We start from the raw sequence: 20324 nt of genomic DNA on the forward strand, positions 1-20324 counted from the left end.
CAGCGCCACCCCCATGCACCCTGGCAACTAATCCACCTGTACTCCAACCCGCTGAAAATGCGGAGCTTTTAGCCCAAGTCGTGTCCCTTCGGCAGGACATGGCTAGGTTGCAGGAACACAACAATTTCCTCTCATCCAGGGTGGACGAAACACAACAGCTGCTGAACCAGCAGCAAACGCAAAATATCCAGACCGGTCGATCCTCCGAGAGCCTACAGACTCCCCGTCGGCAGAAAAAGGGCAAGAAGGTGGCAAAGGCAATGCCTGCGCCGTCTAAACAATTGGTGGTCCCGGCACCAAAAAATAAGCCCTATGGGCCGAAGAAGGTCTATTTCGATTGCCGACACAGGCTGTTAGAGCGGGAAGTCGAACGGCAGTCTGAACGGCAGGAATCGCCGATCAGGATAAATGCCCGCCTGGACGATCCCCGACTGAGAAACATGGGGAGGAAGTCTCCAATACGGAGGATACAAGTCTTGGAATCAACGGCAGAGTCGGACCGAGAGTATGCTCCTTCCACCAATCGGTCATCGTCCTACCGTTCGGCAACGCCAACGAAATTCTCTGAGGTTAACCCTGTCAGGTCCCAGCAGCGATCGGTGCATCAAACCGCGGAGGAGATACCGGACAGGGACCCTGTCATCCGCCTCCTCCTTCAAATGGTACAAAAGATGGAGGATGATCGAACTCGTTCTCAGGAGCCGGACTGGGGAAGGCTCCGGCCAGGACCCTTCACCGAACGCATAAGGCGCTCCCGGCAGGACAGAGACGTACAGCCCCTACGCATAACCCCTTACACAGGAGTGGAGGATCCACTAACACACCTTCATTCTTTCCAATCGGCTGTGTTTGTGCCTGATAAATCACGGCCATAAGCTGGCCGAAGGAGCCCTTTCTCTCGGCCCTGGCACTTGTTCGCAGAAGCTGAAACGCAGCGTTTCGCCAGGGTATTTCGCCTTCCTAAAAAATAAAAGAGGAAATGCTAAGGCATGATCATCTCGGCCTCAAGCATAGGCCGAGGCCGAGGCCGAAAAAAATTGCGGCCAAGGCATTAAAGGCAAATCATCACGTGACAGCAGGGTCCCAGGCTTCATTTAATGAAGTAGTGCATGTTTAATGCAGCAAACCCATTGGCCACAAAGAAGCATTTAATGCATGAGGAAAGGTGGGAAGTGACTGAAGTCAGGATTTGGTGATGAGGATCAGAGTGATTAGACATGGACATTCTCACAAGAATTCTGACAGCCTGAGATGTTGGTTCACCAGCTATCCAGGCCATAAATGCGTCTCCACGGCCAGAGGCTCAGAACCCACGATCAAGAGCGGCGATTGAGATTCACCGGGATTTCTGGGGTCTCACCACCATACTTCACGATCCCAAATGTCGATTGGACTGCTCACTTGCGCTAATCAGACTCCACTACGCGTAAATTCAGCCTCGATTACTCATCCAGGGACTCTTCCTATAAATACAAGACTCGAGCTACATTCAAAGGGTTCAACACCAAAACAAAGCCTCCCACGGAGCAACTTATTTTTTCCTGTAATGCACTTTCAATATCTTTACTTGCTTTCCTAGGAGTAGTGGTAGATTGTAAGGAAAATCCATTCATCAATATATCATACGACCCTTGATTTTCAAGGCGCCGGAGCACCATCCTTGTTATTCGTTCACTCACCCCATATATCACACGACCGTCGCTCCCTGAGTAGCGCGCCGGAGCACCGCCCAAAACCCACCACCAACACCATCACTCAACGGCCTTGTAGTTCAGGCCGTGAACCTAACAGCCGAGACCAGTTCCTCTCTCGGCTACAATCGTTTTGAGTAGGAAGACAGATCAAACAGGCGCACCACTTATCCATCCAACACTCATCAACACATTAACGCACGGTAGACCATGCTGGCACGCCCGCGCACAACCGCACCGCACCCAAAAGCAGGAAACTCCGTGTTAACGCACATCCCCTCGGTCCGGAACTCCAGGCCGTGAGATTTGCGCGGCAGACAGGCTGTAGGCTGCCGAGGGCTAAGCGACGAAGAACTGTGCCTTCTGTTCCCCTCTTCGCTCACGGAAGCGGCTCTGAACTGGTTCTACCGTTTGGAACCAAGAACGGTAGATTCCTTCGACGAGCTAAAACAGATTTTCCTGAACCATTTTATGATTCAGACGGACAGACTGTATTCTGCCGATGATCTATATACCATCCGGCAGAGAGATGACGAACCATTGCGTGAGTATGCCGCATGATTCATCCATGAATACTCAAGATGTCCAGATACCGATGACAGGGCAGCCTACGGCGCCTTCAAGAGTGGCCTACGGTTCTCACACTTTCTGTATCTGGTACACAGCAGCAATTGGCGTACGTACGATGAACTCATGAAGCAAGCGGCAATCCACGCCAAAGCTGAATACTTCAACTTGAGGGCCGAGCCCACGACTCGGTAGAGCGAACCCATACAGCGGTCCTCCACGGCACAGGCATCGCCGTTCGCACCAGCAGCACAAACTGCCGGATACCTTGAAAGCCACAAACGCAAAGATGCCGGAAGCTCCCAAAAGGGGCATTCCAAGAAAAACAAGAGCAGGTACGGCAGGGACAACTACCGAGCTCCACTACCGGCACATAACCAGGGGACAGAGGTGTTCACCCTGCTTAATACCTCCTACGAAGCGGTACTGATGAAAGAAAATGAGATAATCCCGAAGCCAGCATTCCGAAAGCCCAGTCGGCAAGACGGCAGGGATATAGGGAAATTCTGTCGATACCACTAGCAGAATAGCCACAACACTGAGGACTGCATCAGCTTGCGGAAGATCGTCGAGCGGTTGATTCGGGAAGGCAAACTGGATCAGTACATAGCCAGGCCGCAGCAGGCGCCAGTGCAGAACGCCAATCGACAGATCAACATGATCAGCACGATCAGTGGGGGCCCAACCCTCGCCGGGGCATCTAACCGGTCAATGAAGCAGTATGTCAGGGCGGCACAATACCCCCAAGTCCTCGGCATAGAAAGTAGCCGGCATACCAAGATGCCGAAGGTCAGATGGGAACCCATCACCTTCTCCGAGGAAGAAGAGAAGGGGATCATCTACCCACATGACGACCCTATGATCATCCGAGCCGAAATTGTCGAATTCGATGTCGGACGAATTCTGATCGACACTGGCAGCTCGGTAAATGTCATCTTTGCCGATGCATTCAAAGAACTCGGAATAGATGACAGCCAGGTCAACCGACAACTCTCGCCTCTCCTTAGCTTTTCGGGAGACCTGGTCCAGCCAATCGGCAGTGTCAGTCTGCCAATCTCCTTCGGCACAGCCCCACGAAGGACCATGGTCTACGACCAGTTCCTTGTGGTGGACTGTCCGACGGCCTACAACGTCATAGTTGGTCTAACGGCGCTCATGGAGATAAAGGCCCACTTATCCCCCCACATGCTACTCATGAAGTTCAACCTGCTACGGCACGGGGGCAATCAGGGGCGATCAGGTAAGCGCTCGGAACTGCTATGCCACGGCGTTGAAATCAGCAGCCCCTCAAAAGCAGAAGGAGACCCTTACGGTCGCAGGCTTGCCGAACGGCAACAAACCAGTGGACGATCCAAGGGAGGAAACGCCCACTCCGGTGGCACAACCTGTCGAGGATCTCGAAATGGTGGTGCTGGACGAGCGTCAACCGGATCGGTGTGTGAGAATCAGTACCATGTTAAGCGCCACCCTCCGTGCCGAATTCATCCAGTTCCTTCGGCAGAACTCGTAAGTCTTTGCCTGGTCTTATAACGACATGCCAGGCATATCCCCTGATGTCATCAGCCACAAGCTGAGCATCTCACTAGCCTTCAAACCCGTCAGGCAAAAGCGCCGATCCTATGATGCCGAACGGTATGAAGCTATGAAAAACGAAGTGGACAAACTAATGACCATAGGCTTCATCCGGGAGGCTGTATACCTGGATTGGCTGGCAAACACTATCATGGTTCGGAAGGCAAAAGGCGGGTGGCGAATGTGCCAAGACTATACCGACCTCAATAAGGCCTGTCTGAAGGATAGCTTCCCGTTGCCACGCATCGATCAGCTGGTTGACGCCACTGCAGGTCACGAATTGCTCAGCTTCATGGACTCATACTCAGGATACAACCAGATCTTCATGCACCCTGCCGATAGCGAACACACGGCGTTCATAACAGACAAAGGCCTATATTGCTATAACGTCATGCCGTTCGGCTTGAAGAATGCGGGGGCGACCTATCACAGACTAGTCAACTGAATCTTCGCCGAGCAGATTGGCAGTACAATGGAGGTCTATGTGGATGACATGCTAGTAAAGAGCCGAACGGCAGGGGAACATCTGGCGAACCTATCCCTCATGTTCGGCATCTTGAAGGAATACTGAATGAGACTCAACCCTACGAAGTGCGCCTTCGGCGTATCTTCAGGGAGATTCCTCGGTTTCATGATCAGCCAGAGGGGCATCGAGGCGAACCCCGACAAAATCAAAGCCATAATTAACATGGAGGTGCCGAAGACACAAAAGGACATCCAGAGCCTTACCGGACGAGTGGCAGCCCTCACTCGCTTCATCTCCAAAGCCACATACAAGTGTGCACCGTTCTTCAAAACCTTGAAAGGGGGCAAACATCACATAGAGTGGACTGCCGAATGTGATAAGGCGTTTCAAGACTTGAAGGATTACATGGGCAGAGCTCCGCTGCTGTCAAAACCCATCCCTGGGGAAATACTCTCTCTATATCTATCGGTATCCAACACTGCCGTCAGCTCAGTACTGATACGGAACCCTGAGAAGACGGAGCTACCAATTTTTTACGTCAGTAAGGCCCTTCAGGGGGCAGAGTCTCGGTACCCCACACTCGAGCAGCTGGCTTTAGCCCTGGTCGTTTCTGCCCGGCGGTTGAGGCCCTATTTTCAGGCCCACACCATGATCGTTCTAACCAACCAGCCCCTTCAGCAAGTTTTTCAAAAATCAGAAACATCCGGTAGGCTGGTGAAATGGGCGATCGAGTTGGGAGAATTCGACGTACAGTTCAAACCCAGGCCTGCCGAAAAAGGACAAGCCATAGCGGACTTCATCGCTGAGCTAACACCTTCGGAAGCCTCAGAACCTGAAAGAACCCCTGCACAGGAAGGCCTATCGAACGGCAGTCGTCTCGACCAGTCGACTCCTTTCTGGATCCTACACGTGGATGGCTTGGCAAACCAACAAGGGTGCGGAGCTGGTCTTGTACTCACCGCTCCCAATGGAGCCAAAATTGAATATGCCATTAGGTTCGGCTTCCGAACGTCCAACAACGAAGCCGAATACGAGACACTTTTGGCCGGCCTACGGCTCGCCCAAAGCATGGGGGCCATTCAGATCAGCATCTACAGCGATTGGCAGCTGATAGTGAACTAGATGACTGCCGATTTCGCAGTGAAGGACGCGTCAATGTCGGCGTACCTCACGGCAGCACACCAACTGCTAAACAAATTCCAGGCGTACGAAATTCGGCAGATACCAAGTAACGAGAACAGTCATGCCGACGCCCTTGCTAAGTTGGCTTCGGCGATCAACGACAAAGTGGGCCGAAAAATCCCCGTCGAGATACTGACCCTGCCGAGCACCACCGTTGCCGAGATTTGCGCCATAAAGTACACCAATACATGGATGTCGCCCATTCATGTTTACCTAACGAACGGCACCCTCCCTGAAGACAAGGCCAGGGTAAGACAGCTGCGTTACCGATCGACAAGGTACATCGTCATCAACGATGTTCTGTACAAACGAGGCTACATCATCCCGTACATGAAATGCATCACCGAAGAGCAGGGCGAGAAGGTGGAGGAAATTGGGCTTGGTCAAAGGTGCCCTCGGCACTCTACCTACCGATCTCTCCATTAGGGCAACGCCCACTCCTGGGACACGTGGCACGCTCCCAAGCGACGTCCACAGTCCCACATCGAAATTATCAACAAATGCACACCTCCCAAGGCCTATAAAAGGAGGCCAACTATCCCAAAATGGAGGTAATCAGAACTCACGGCATACAAGCCTATTGATCTGTCAGTTGAAATTTCTATTCCCGAACTTACTTAAGCATCAGAGAGCCTTCGGCCGGTACCACACCGGTGCCCTAGGTCTTACTGTGCATTTGCTCATATTGCAGATCACGTCGACTACCGAGGCCTTAAGGATACCGAAGGCATAAAAATTACTAAGTTGACCCACAAAGTTAGAGAATCACTTTTTGGCGTCAACAATATGAACATCGTCGGTGAGCTGTAAAGCTGTAAAACCAGTCCATGTGCAACCATTCACTTATGTAATGATCATTGGGATATCCTTTTTAAATACACGATGGATGATTAACGTGGGAAACAAAGGAGGGTGCTCTAGAAAGCTTTTACAGATTTCTTTAATGGATAGAAATCTGTAAAGCATACACCAATTCAGTATAAACGGGAGGGACCACAAAATGCGTGGGTCAATATCCATTGGCCCATAGGTTGGCATCCAGACAACAAAGTTGACGACGGAGAACCCAAGAGATATAAAGAATTGGACAATGCTTGGGAGCCATTCCTCCTCAACAGCTAACGTGGCTTCTTTACAAAACAACACGTGTTGTATTTTTTTTTTTTTTTCCTCAACTCCTTTAACTCAAGTCTTTTGCTGGTTTTTTAAACTTGGGTAAGTTAAGGAGGAAGAGACGAAAGCAGTGGAGGGTGACTCGTAGGTTTTTTTCTTCTTTTGATAAAAAGGATTTTTCATGGTTGTTGAAGAAAGGAGGAGGAGAGAGAAAGGGAGGAGGAGAAAACCTACATGCTAAATAGAGGTGAAACCAAAAAAATTTGCCGATGCCGTTCTAGCCACACCAAGTCAGGCAAAAATGAAAAGAAAAAAATGGCCAGAGACACCATACGCCAGCCAAAATGGAAATAAAATGAAGGTCTATCTTTAGTTGATATGAGGATCGTGGAAAAAAAAAATTTGGAAAAAAGGTGGTCTTCATTTCACCCAAATTCCTAAATTATAAGAAGGAAAAAGAAAATAAGAAAAAACAGCCGGAGAGAGGAAGAAAGAAGAAGTGGAAAAGAAAGAAAGAGGGTTATAACCAGTGGAGAGAGGAAGAAGAACGTTTTAATATTTTTACTATTTTAACCTATATATTATATCTATTTCTTATAATAATATTACATATGGTAGCCTACCCAAGCCCAAGGCACCGGCCCTGCCTTCGTCTCTTCCTCCTTAAAACTAACCCAAGTTAAAGAAAACCAACAAAAAGACTTGAGTTAAAGGAGTTGAAAGAAAAAAAAACAGGAAGAAAAAAAAAACACATGTTGTTTTGTAAAGAAGCCACGTTGATTGTTGAGGAGGAATGGCTTCTGATATATCAGGAGCCAAGCATTATCCTAAAGAATTTGGACAATTTTCTCACAACATCCCTTTCAATTGTATCATGATAATATAATTTAATCATAATAATAATAATATCCTTAGCTACCAAGTTTTTATACCTTGAGTCTAGAATTTCAATGTGACTAATAACATGTATAAATATAGTAAAAAAATGTGGTAAGTCTAGTATTACTCTAGAAGTATGTCAAAACGAATGATTAACACCATATTAACTTACAAACTAGTTAACATTAATTTAAAAATTAAAGCTGCGTTCACCACTTAAGTATTTAACAGATTGGTTGATGGAAGGAGTCAATATATAAGTTTTATTTGAAATCAACCTTACAATTCGAGGGGTTTTAAGTAATTGACTTTTTGTTGGTCGGCATCATATCCTCTATATATATTGATGATGATCACCAAACAAATAATATTTATGTTAATAGTTGTTGACCGCGTCAAAGTTCAAAGGGTAGTTTGGTAACTAAAGTACTTCTTAGGAATATGTACAGAGTACTAAATCATGCAGATGGTTAACATATAATATATAAGAACGAAAATGAAGTAGCAGAGCCCTACCTTAGCAATAGAGCACCAAATATACTTTAAGAGCAACATTAGGAAAAAGGAAAAAAAAAAAATGTTCCTCAAATGAAGCGAAACAAGTTGGTAAACATGAAAGATGCTTTGGCGCAGTGCAAGCATAATAATTAGGCTAAAATGCAGTTTTGCTCCCTGAACTATATCATAACTGTCAATTTTCTCTTTATTTATTAAGAACTTAAACTACATAAAAGGGCCAATTAGGGACTCGCCGTCAATTTTTTTGAATGTCCATCCACATTTCCGTCACTTTAAGAGGTAAATTCATAAATTTAAAGGAAAATAATAATAAAAATATATTAAAAAATTCATAATTTTTTTTGAATGTCCATCCACATTACCGTCATCTCCACCACAACCACTATCCCCTCTCGCCGATGCACCTCACCCGCCAACCTAGCCCCACCCTCGATCCACCTCCCTCCCCTTTTTGGCTCTCTCTCTCTCTCTCGACCCCTCCCAAACAGCCCACCCACAAGCATCAACCCCTAACCCGCCCAAAAAAAAGAAAGAAAGTGAATTTCCAACTCTAGGAAGATGATACTTGCAATGATTCTTGCTAAAACCCAAAAAAAAAAAAAATTATTTGTTTGAATAAATAAATTCAACTAATAAACACAAAATTCAGCTAAATCCATTGTCGTCAGCTCAATGTTCCTGAACTCAGTTTGAATTTTGAATTTTTCTACTTTTCTTACTAATCCCCCTATGTTGGATATTTATCCATTATTGTTATTTGATTTATTTAGTTAATTTGCCTCTGCTAATAATCCCTATGTGTCAGGGAACATGGTTAGTGTTTGACCTAATCTTTAGGAGAATCCCAATAGTCTAGGATTGTTAGACGTGGGATATTTAGTTGCTTATTTTTCTGATTACTTGTTTTTTTTGTACGGCTATTTATGCCAATCTTTGGAGTCAATGAAAAGACGAACATTCTCTCAGACTTTTACACTCTTTAGCTTTCGAAGTTCTAGTTCTTAACAATTGGTATCTGAGCCCCACTGGGGTCTGGTTTGAAAAGCAGCAGCTTTCATCTTGCAGCAGCAAGACTCAATGGCGTCTGAAAACAATTTTGGGCAACCTGCGATTCCACGCTTTGATGGTCACTATGACCATTGGAGTCTGCTAATGGAAAATTTCTTGCGATCAAATGAGTATTGGACTCAGATTGAAACTGACATCGCAGAGCCCACTAGTGGAGCTATCTTGACAGAGAAGCAGAGAAAGACATTGGAGGAGCAAAGATTGAAGGATTTGAAGACAAAGAACTACTTGTTTCAAGCAATAGATCGTGCCATTCTGGAAACCATCCTCAAGAAGGATACTGCCAAGGATATCTGGGATTCCTTGAAGATGAAGTATCAAGGTACAACACGAGTGAAACGTGCCCAACTTCAAGCTCTTTGCAAAGAGTTTGAGGTTCTCCACATGAAGGAAGGAGAGTCTGTTAATGATTACTTTGCAAGGACATTGGTGATCGCAAATAAGATGCGTATTCATGACGAAAATATGGAAGATGTTGCAGTCATTGAGAAAATTCTTCGCTCAATGACACGCAAATTTGACTATGTAGTGTGTTCCATTGAAGAATCGAATGACATTGACAGTCTTTCGATTGATGTGTTGCAAAGTTCATTGTTGGTTCATGAGCAAAGGATGACTAGTCATGTTGTGGAGGAGCAAGCCTTGAAGATCACCACTTATGAAGGAGCAGCTCCAGGCAGAGGTAGAGGACGCTGGGGATTTCGAGGAAGAGGCAGAGGCAGAGGACAAGGAGCACAATTTGACAAGGCAAGTGTGGAATGCTTTCACTGTCACAAGTTTGGCCACTATCAATATGAATGCCTTGACAAAGAGAAGGAAACTAAGGTGAATCTTGCTGAGACCGAAGAAGAAATGCTCTTGATGGCTTACATCGACAAAAAGGAGAACCCATCAGGTGATACTTGGTATTTAGACTCCGGCTGCAGCAATCATATGTGTGGTAATAAACTCTTGTTCTCTGATCTAGATGAAAATTTTAGAAAAAATGTGAAGCTTGGAAACAATGCTAGCATCTGTGTTATGGGTAAAGGGAATATTAAAATTCAGCTGGATGGTAGCATGCAAACAATCACTGGCGTATTTTATGCCCCAGAACTAAAGAGTAATCTTATTAGTCTTGGTCAGCTACAAGAAAAGGGTTTCGCAATCCTTATTCAGAAAGACAACTGTCAGATTCATCATCCGGAGAAGGGGCTTTTTGCACAAGCCAAAATGACAACAAATCGGATGTTCCCTCTATACACACAGATTCCACATGATGATCAAACTTGCTTCACTTCAACCACACAAGACGCAACATGGCTGTGGCACTATCGTTATGGGCACCTAAACTTTAATGGATTGAAGACCTTGGCTCAAAAGAAGATGGTAAGAGGACTGCCTCAAATTCAGACTCCTTCAAAGGTATGCGAGGATTGTATTATTGGAAAGCAGCATCGTGACTCATTTCCAAAAGGGAGCACATGGAGAGCTACAGAAGTACTGCAATTGGTTCATTCAGATATATGTGGACCAATTAACCCAACATCAAACAGCAATAAAAGACAACTTACTGCAGCCTATTCACCACAGCAAAACGGGGTGGCAGAGAGGAAAAATCGTACTATTATGAATATGGTACGAAGCATGCTGACAAAGAAAGACATCCTAAAGAAGTTTTGGCCAGAAGCTGTTAACTGGAGTGTTCATATTTAGAATAGAAGCCCCACACTTGTTGTTAAAAACATGACACCTGAAGAAGCATGGACCAGACGCAAACCAGCTGTTGATCACTTCAGAATATTTGGATGTCTAGCCTACGCACATGTACCTGATCAGAAAAGAGGCAAACTTGATGACAAAAGTGTGAAATGTGTGCTACTTGGTGTTAGTGAAGAATCAAAGGCGTATAGGCTGTACAATCCAGTCACTTAGAAGATCATTATCAGCCGTGATGTTATGTTTGATGAAGACAGTAGTTGGAATTGGGGCATCACTGTATCTGAATCAATTCCATTTGATTTAGATATCAATGATGAAAGAAGGACTGATGTACAAATTTTAGAAGATATCTTGCCAAATGTTCCAGCAAGTGAAAGCCTAACAGAGCATGAAGCACAAAATTCCAGAGATTTGATGTCAAATGTTCCAGCAAGCGAACCTTCTGAAGGTCAACCTTCAAACTCATATGCTCAACGGATCAGGGGAAGGCCTTTTTGGATGACAGACTATGTAAGCGGAGATGAATTATCAGATGATGATAATGTTGCTCATCATGCTTTGTTTGCAGATAGTGATCCAGTACTCTTTGAGGATGCTGTTAATGATGTAAAGTGGAGGAAAGCTATGGATGCAGAAATAGAGGCAATCGAGAAAAATGATACTTGGGAATTGACAGATCTTCCAGCAGAGGAAAAAACCATTGGGGTTAAATGGATCTTCAAAACAAAGCTCAACGAGAAAGGAGAGGTTGACAAATACAAAGCGCGGCTGGTGACAAAGGGATACACGCAAGTTCTTTTTTTTTTTCTTCTTCTTTCCATAGTTCTCTATTTACATTTATCTATATGTTTATGTCTTCATTTTTTTTCTTTGTTCATTTCATAAATTCAAAATACATAAATTAAAATTTAGAAAACAACAACAAAAATTCATATGAACTCTTGTGACATTCTCTTCACTGTAAAGCTGTAAAAGAGGACATGGAAGAAGTGCCTTCTAAGTTGACATAGTTTGATGTAGCTCCAACATTATTGATATGGCTTAAATTCAGTTGTGGCAAGGTGTTTGATGAAGCATATATAAATATCAAATGGTGTAGCATATAATCATTAAATTGTCTATGGCATGGTGGATAAGTTGTTGATTGGAATGAAAGTGGTAGGGGTTCGAAACCCCTTGTGTGTGTCTCCATTTCCTTTCACTTTTAAACTAAATTTATATTTATATAAAATATATGGGGCTGTGGGTCAGGCTTTAATGGGCTTTGCAGCCCGGGCCTTCATGGGCTCAAACAGGTGGGGCCTATAGGCCGGGCTGGGCTTTAGACACCTAAGCCCAAGCCTAACCCATTAAATATCGGGCCGAGCTTTTTCTCAATGGGCCGGGCTGGCCCTCATCGGCCCATGGGCCCGTGGGCTAAATGATGACCCCTAAATCTAGGCATCCCCTGTGCTAGCAACAATTAGAGTGATAAGTATGTGAACATTCATCAACATTTCAGATATAACACAAACAATATGACTAGGCATATAAATCAGAGAATCACACAATAAATGTTTACCTAGAAACCAACCATTGGGAAAAACTAAGGGTCATCACTCCACCAGGCAATCCACTAAGTTAAGAAGGTTCTTACAGAAAAAGTAATCACAAGCTCAAGCAATCCCAGGTCTATTTAGGAAATGGGCACTACCTCTATGTGCAACCTTCTTCTCCAAACTTAGTTGAGCTAGTAGCTTGTCCTTCATGGAAATGGCAGCTAGTCCATCAGCTCCTTCACCCCATGGCACTGCAACTCAACTCCGGATTGACAGATCGATGAATATGTAGATTCAATGAATAAAAGTTCGATTTCTTCAAGAAACCATTCTTGAAGAAATTAATCCAAGAATCTGATCTAGATATGAATAAGAATGTGTTTTAACTATCCTAGATGCAAATTTTGAATAACAAAGCAAATTTCAAAAATAATTTGAAAATCTCATTTTGGAAACCTCATATCTCACTCATCTCACCATTTGCAGAGGAGAAGAAGAAAATGACTCTCTTTCTCTCTCTCAAAAATGATGAATGAATGAGTGAAGAGGATTTCAAATATCAAAGCAGATTTTAAAAACCATTTATCAAAATCTCATAATGAAAACCTACTTCACTGAGAAGGAAGAAAAGCAGAGAAAAAAGGCTCTCAAAATTCTACCTTTCTGTCAAAGTGACAACTACAGTGTTGTAGCCTCCCTTTTTACCCAAAAAGAAATAAACATATATAAGATACTTAAATTATCATACTATATATGATTACGAACAATTGATAAGTTTAGTGTGTGGCTCATATTACAAATATAGACAAATAGTTATCTGTGTGACAACATAAATCTGACAAGAGAACATTACTCGATATATACTCATTCGATTTCAAGTTTTAAAACACGGCAATGAATAACATGTAATCCTTCAAAAGAGACTTTATGGCTCCCATGGTCATTAGCTTGTGGACAAGATAATGGTCTTCCATTAACGTATAATAATTCAATTAAGAGCACGAACCCTTTTAGTTAATTAATGATTGTTGACCAAGGATTGGGAATGATTCGATACAGATGGTCATATAAAATTAAACAACAATGTACCAGTGTAGATTTTGATTTTCCTTGGCTGCCGCCCAAAGCTTGCAATGCACATGATTTTTTATCTGAAAGACTGAAACCATTGGTTTATGTAATCCTAACTACTGTTTTCTTTCACTTCTTTTTCTTGTTTGGAAGTTGGCTTTGTAAACATCTTATGATTAGACAGTTAGGAACATGGGGTCATGTGGGAATATTTCATTAGCATTTGGAAGTAGTTGAGTCATAAAAAAAGATTAAATCTTAATCTAATAAATTAAGCTAAAATTAGCTGTTCTTTTGACCATAACCAGCTAATGTAACATGAGGCAGAACAACAAGTGCAGAAATTATAATAATAACATTGGTGATCTTTTGGGCAACAAAAAAAAAAACTTAAGGGAAAAATTAAGGGAAAAATTTATCAACAAAAAAAAAAAACTTAAGGGAAAAATTGACAATTATGCTATAATTCAGGGCAAACCCGCATTTAGGTCATCAGCTCCAAGCCCACTTGTACTATTTTTATTTTTTGGGTTATTTAGAATTTCCTCTTTGGCTACAATTATTTCATCGTCAAACCTAAGTATAAATATATCAAAATTCAATCTAACAACCAAAATTTTAATTTAAAAAATACATCTTGAGATGACAATCTAACTTTCCTCCTTCTTTCCATTTTTTGTTGTTGTCCCCAAACCCATTTACTCGGCAATCAAGCCAGCTATATATCGACAATCTATTATATGAGGAGGAGGTCAACATATGAGTTAATTCAAGTGCATATGGATAGGGAAAAAGGGTTTAGCCAGGATCAGCCTCCAGCTGAAACAGTAACACTGATGTTGCGCCCAAAAGGAAATGATATTCCAAAGCTCCAGAGAAAGATAACTGAGGAAGAAGAGAGGAAAAGGAATAAAGAAAGAGATAGAGACGGCAGCAGCAGCAGCAGCTGCAGGAACAATATTTGTCAGAATGAAATTACCGCAACCAACGCCACAGATGTTGGGGTCTCCAACTTTGGCAACTACGCCGTCCAAGGTAAAGGGGGCAGCGAAGGAACGAAGGGCTTCCCTGACCGTGGCGGTGGTTACAACATTTCTGGCAATAAAATTAGTGCAGATGGAGCCAGGAAAGTTGGGATTCACAACTTCGGCAACACCACATACGGCATGCCTTTTACTACTGAGGAGGATCATGGAGAAGAAGCAGAAGGCGGCTCCAGTCCACCAAAGCCACAAGGGGAGCCCACCGGCTAACTCATCATCGATCATATGGTTTGGGAAAATTAAATATGAAAAAAAAATATAAATAAAAGAGTAGTCTCTTCTTCCATGTTTAATTTTATTATGTATACAGTATACGGTGTGCGAAAATAAGAACTCGTACGGTAATCACCCAGGCTTGTAAGCCTATTCTTATGTATATGTGTTATTTGTGATCATGGCTTAAGGTTTATTAATTACCTCGTACCATATATATTATATAGAAAATTAGATTAAAACCCAAAAATATTAGGTTGAATTCATTATTTTTGTTCTTTTAAACTAGGTTTATATATACTTGGTTCATGTAGGGTGGCGTTTATATATATAATTCGTTACTTTGAATTTGTCAGAGTACGATGTATATTAGGATGATCCCATGTCTAACAAGATTCCATATATGATTTTGGAAGATGATAGATATATGATGTTGTTTATGGAGGAAAGAAGGATGAATGATTTTAATAGTTTACAAGCACCGGAGGATATTTGGCACCATGATGGTTAACAAATATTCCAACAGCTTAGCTTCAATAATATGAGACAATTTTGTGATGTGGTTTCTGAAACAAAGAAGAATGAATGAGAGAGAGGAGATAGAGGAAGAACAGGGCAATTGCGAGGAGTTACGTGAGTTTTGTTAAGCTCATGAGGCATAGTAGAAGGCCTCCAAATTTTTTGGATGATGATAAGAATTACACAACATTTTTCATAAGAGTACATGAATGACAAATTTATTAGCTTAGCTTGATATACATTGTCGGCTCATTTCTTAACAGCTCAACTTTTTGAGGCTTAGTGGTTGTCTAGCATGATATCATACCCCTGATTCTAGAATGAGGCTACACGCGTAAGGGACAGTGTTAGCGTTGCTTGATATACAATTTTCTAAAAACCATGTAAACACATCACCATCTAAACATTTTTTTATATATTATTATTAACAAATCTTGGGCATCAAGAAAGCCAAATAGGACCTCATTCGGTGGGTAGGATAAGTATTAGGGTTAGATTAATGTAATTAAATCCTACGTTTTCATCATACTAAAAAATGGGTATGGATACGATACAAGATAAGACAATACATATGTCAACCCCGCAATGAGGTCTATTTGGCTAGCATAGCTTGATATACAATTTTCTAAAGACCAAGTAAACACATCACCATCTAAACATTTTTTTTTATATTAACAAATCTTGGGCATCAAGAAAGCCAAATACGACCTCATTTGGTGCGTAGGATAAGTATTAGGATTAGATTAATGTAATTAAATTCTACATTTTCATCATACTAAAAAATGGGTATGGATACGATACAAGATAAGACAATACAAATGTCAACTCGGCAAGGTCATTCAACATAAAAGAAAGCGAGAGAGACAACCGTTGAGGTGGGGTGTGGGTTAAGGGTTGATGTATGGTGAGTGGTGAGTGATTTTCTCATATACATACGCATGTAGCAAAATTTAATTGGCTCTTACTCAATAGGGTGCATGCACCTCCATGTTCATCCATTGTTAATTCTTTGGTATGACCGTTAGATTATCTTGTGGTGCTACATTTCATCCATATTATACATGTGGTGTTATACTTCCAATTCAACCTAATCAAATCCTACCTCCTAATCCCATCCAATCATATATAGTTGGCGGATCCAGGATTCTCGGGTCATAGGCTCACAGTGTAAAAAGTGTAGAAGTTTTTTCAGGCTAAATTGTTGAGGTTTTTTTCAGGACAAATGAGTCATTTTCTATCCAATTATTTTATTAAAAAAAATAGAAAAATTTATTTATTTCACATTTTAAAAAAAAAAAAAAAAAAAGAAGGAAACATGGGACTACATTAATTTAAAAAAAAATTAAAAAAACAACAATTTTAAAGCTTAAAAGATTAATTTCCTAATGTTTTTGTAGATTAATTTCCTGTTGATAATTTCCATGAATTTTTCAGTAGAGGGACAATTTTAAAAGGCTAAATGCTTGCAAAAAAAATTTAGACAACTAAATACCCTTGAAATTTAAATAATATTAACATCATTCATAATTAAAACAATAAAAGTACATGTGATTTCGAGGTCACGAGATAAAAGATTAATTTTCCTAATGTTTTTGTAGATTAATTTCATCTTCATAATTTCCATGAATTTTTCAGTAGAGTGACAATTTTAAAAGTCTAAAGACTTGGAAAACAAATATAGACAACTAATACCCTTAAAATTTAAATAATATTAATGTCATTCATAATTAAAACAAATAAACGTACATGTGATTTGGAGGTCACGAGATAAAAATACACAGGATTACAAGTTTGGGGTAATTTTCGATGAATTTTTCAAAGCACATATGACTTTTTAATGAATTTATTAAGTTAGTCCAATTAAAAATAGACATGTGGCGCATTGCTAATGGATCATTTCAAAAAAGAATTAAAATGAGAAGTGCTGGATTATAACCCCAGACACGCTGACTCTTTCTTCTTCGTTGAACTTGCTCTGCAACTTCAATTCTAAAAGTCGTTAAAAACTTCTAAAATTCAGAACTTTGGTTGTGGGGCTCCGATTGACGAACTGTTTTCTTCGTGAGATAGAGCCCAACAATCTAAAGTAATATTGAGGGTCTCACACAGCAGCAAACAAAACAACCTCTGTGGCCTTTCTTCGAGCACCCTGCTTGTATCTCTTGGGGTCGTCGTTCTGCTCGCCATGGGGTCTGCTCAAGCCTCCACAGGCTGTCCATAGCCATTTTCCGGCCAGTTCTTGGGGTCAAGCGACCCTTCTTGTCCCTTAATCCGTCCGCCCTTATGATCAGCCTCCAACTGATGAAGAAGCATTGAAAACCATCCAAATCCCCAGCAGAAGAGCAGTCAAGAGCCAGAACACCCAAACCCAAACAAAAGTGGGTCAGAGGTAGACAAGATGAATGAAGGAGATGGCAAGTGGGAAATTCGTGGGAATGAAATTACAGCAGAGAAGAGCACAAACGTTGGGATTTCAGACTTCCACAACACAAAAGGTCATGTTGAAGGGCCCAGGGGCCCCGAACGTGGTCACAACGTTCATGGGAATAACATCAGTGCAGATGGAAGCAAGAGTGTTGGGATTTCAAACTTTGGCAACCACACTGGCGGTCAGGCAGTTTTTTCTTTCTTTCTTATAGTTAGTGTTAATGTTAAGCCCATTTAGAGCATAAATATCAATTAAACTATCTTTGTGATGATAAATTTTCATTTTTGAATTTTCTTTTCTCTTAATTCATTTTTGTTCATCATGGTAGACCTTAGCTGACATTGTTGGTGTAAAATAGGCCTTTTAAACAAATAAAATAAAAATGATATGTTCTTAAATTATATATATATACACAATCAATTCCATAAGCCTCCCTTAAGGGATTAACCAAGTTTAAAATCTAACAGTTCAATAAGGTAAATCTAGCTCACCCTATTTTGAAATCCTGGGTCTGTCCTTTTTAACTGGCTAAACCCCGTCGGCTGTTAGACTCTCTTTTCATCTTCTTCGTTTTAATACTTGTGAGAGTAAAAGCATCCAAAATCGTTGTTGTTTTGTTTGGAAAACTAGGCTACAAGACTAAAGACGAAGCAACTAGCGGGTTGAGTGAAGGTGAGATAATAAAGAAATCAAAGTTAGCATTCAAGCCAACGACATGCTTTAATTTAATAATGTATTAGGTACGTGATCGAAGCTTGTAGGCCTATTTTCATGTTCTATAATGTAATAGAGTCTTTGATTGGGTCAAACCTTTTCCTTTTGTTTTTTCGTGTGTGTTACATTTCCTAACAACAATATGAAATGCAATTTATTTACTTTCTTTGAATATTCACTAGAAAACTTATATTTGTTTTGAGTGATTATCTCGAAGGCTTTTGTTTAATCTAAAAGCGTGACCAATCTTTGATCTTACAAAAGTACAAAACTAAGAGACAGACTCAAGCCTCTTAATTGTATGATGAATCTAATAACATCGTTGCTTACCAACTCTTTGTACCTGCACTATAGAATTCCGATGTGACTTAATAACTTTTTTAAAAGCAAGACACAAACTCAAAGCATTTTAAACTGTATCATGATAATACCATTGAGTATAGAATTTGGATTTGACTATAATTTTGATGTACTGATGCATTTTATGTACGTAATATTGTTATAATATGTGTGAACTGAAAGACCAAGTGACTGTGAGAGGATTACACCAATAAATTTCTTATATATATATATAAGGGAGTAGACGCTAGCATATGATATAATTAAAGTATGCATATATGGCCTTGGTAAAATATTGTTGGTCATGATCATATTCTCCAACTAAAATTGTAGTAGTGAACTTGAAGGGATTCATAATAATGGCAGGGTACGGCAGCAACAGCGGATATGATCCTCTAAATGATGTCAACTGGAGCAGCGCCGGCCGTGGCGGTCAAGGAAAGGTGCCCAAAGGTGACGGTCACGACATTAGGAGCAATACCATTATAGGAGATGGAGCCGAGGAAGGGTTTCACAACTTTAGAAATGGCACTGAAGTTGACGGCGGCAGCAGCAATATTAGTGACAATGAAATTAGGGCATGCAATGAAGCCTCAAACGTTGGGATGTCCAACTTTCACAACCAGGATGCTGAAGGCGGCGGTGAACCCAAAAGTGTCGTGGGTCACAACATTTGTGACAACAAAATTAGTGCAGATACTTCCACGAACGTGGGATTGGACGACTTTGGCAACATCAAATAGAACTGTAAGGCTACTAGTACTAAAGATCATCATCGTTTGGGGGAAAATATATTCAAAAGTTCGCATAAAGCAACTGAAGAACGTAAATAATTGAAATAAAACAATAGTCTGTTCTTCCATTCTTTAATTTTGGTATCTCTGAGGCTTGCAGGCCTCCTTTTATGTATATGTAATAATATTCTTGTTTTTCTTTGCTTAGGCGATCCCCAATGGAAGAGTTTTCAGGTCCTATATCATAAAACTTGCCGGAGCTAGTTCTAAATGTGTGTACTCATATAGAGCATTAGAGCACCAACGGGGCCCACATTTTGAAAAGCTGAACATACAAAAGCATGAAAAACCAGCGGATCCCATGTTTGAATCAAGTTAAAAAGTTGTTTTTTATGTTCCAACGGTTGTTTTGTTTGTCTTTTTTTTTCTTGCTATGTTTGTTTCCTTTCTTTTTTTCATGTTTGCTTTCAATTTTTTTTATGGAGAAGTTTATCGTGTAATTATTCTAATTTTCCTTTAAATACTTCGATTTTCTATGTTTCTAGATTTTAAGTACAAATTTTTAACTTCTTTTAACATTAGGACTTTATATTTACTTATTTTTACTTTGAAAGTTTGTTTTTTCGAATCTTGTCTAAATTTTTATTTTTATTTATTTATAGTATGTTCATTAAAAAAAATAACATAACACAAACATATATTAAATCAAAATAAGTTAACAACCATAAAAATTAACATGTAAAAGAAATTATGTTATAAAAAGATATAGAGTCGCGGATATAGAGCCAACCATTGTGGGAGATGCCCTTAGTGCCCTAAAGATTTTATTGGAGCTCTAAATGAGGCTCAATCAATCTCTTTTAGAGCCCCAACTATTGGGGACGACCTTATCTGCTTGTATAGGCATTAGGGTTTATCCAGAGGGTAGTATTTAAAGAATTTTATAGAATTTTTTCATTTTGTATAG

At 41.1% G+C, this 20324-nt stretch overlaps 3 protein-coding genes across 4 annotated transcripts; all 3 read left to right on the forward strand.

The window, feature by feature from the left end:
- Positions 1-5418: 5418 nt before the first annotated feature.
- Positions 5419-6288, forward strand: LOC148297261 (uncharacterized). The gene is made up of 2 exons (XM_088244617.1): positions 5419-5860; positions 6170-6288. Exons 1-2 carry the CDS (start codon positions 5419-5421, stop codon positions 6286-6288), a joined length of 561 nt encoding a protein of 186 aa, XP_088100743.1.
- Positions 6289-14019: 7731 nt separating this feature from the next.
- LOC148297262 (uncharacterized) lies at positions 14020-14786 on the forward strand. Its single transcript, XM_088247461.1, has one exon. It carries the CDS (start codon positions 14108-14110, stop codon positions 14618-14620), a length of 513 nt encoding a protein of 170 aa, XP_088103587.1. The 5' UTR covers positions 14020-14107; the 3' UTR covers positions 14621-14786.
- Positions 14787-17101: 2315 nt separating this feature from the next.
- LOC110771153 (uncharacterized) lies at positions 17102-19797 on the forward strand. 2 transcript variants are annotated; one of them, XM_021975410.2, is made up of 4 exons: positions 17102-17751; positions 18201-18242; positions 18990-19370; positions 19566-19797. In XM_021975410.2, exons 1-3 carry the CDS (start codon positions 17541-17543, stop codon positions 19364-19366), a joined length of 630 nt encoding a protein of 209 aa, XP_021831102.2. In that variant the 5' UTR covers positions 17102-17540; the 3' UTR covers positions 19367-19370; positions 19566-19797. The 2 variants fall into 2 exon arrangements, with proteins under 2 accessions (XP_021831102.2, XP_088103457.1); XM_088247331.1 differs by lacking the exon at positions 18201-18242 and having other exon boundaries at positions 19566-19795.
- The last annotated feature ends 527 nt before the right edge of the window (positions 19798-20324 follow it).

This window comes from Prunus avium, chromosome 1 (assembly GCF_965620075.1).
Source record: "Prunus avium chromosome 1, drPruAviu1.hap1.1, whole genome shotgun sequence".
Lineage (NCBI taxonomy): Eukaryota > Viridiplantae > Streptophyta > Magnoliopsida > Rosales > Rosaceae > Prunus > Prunus avium.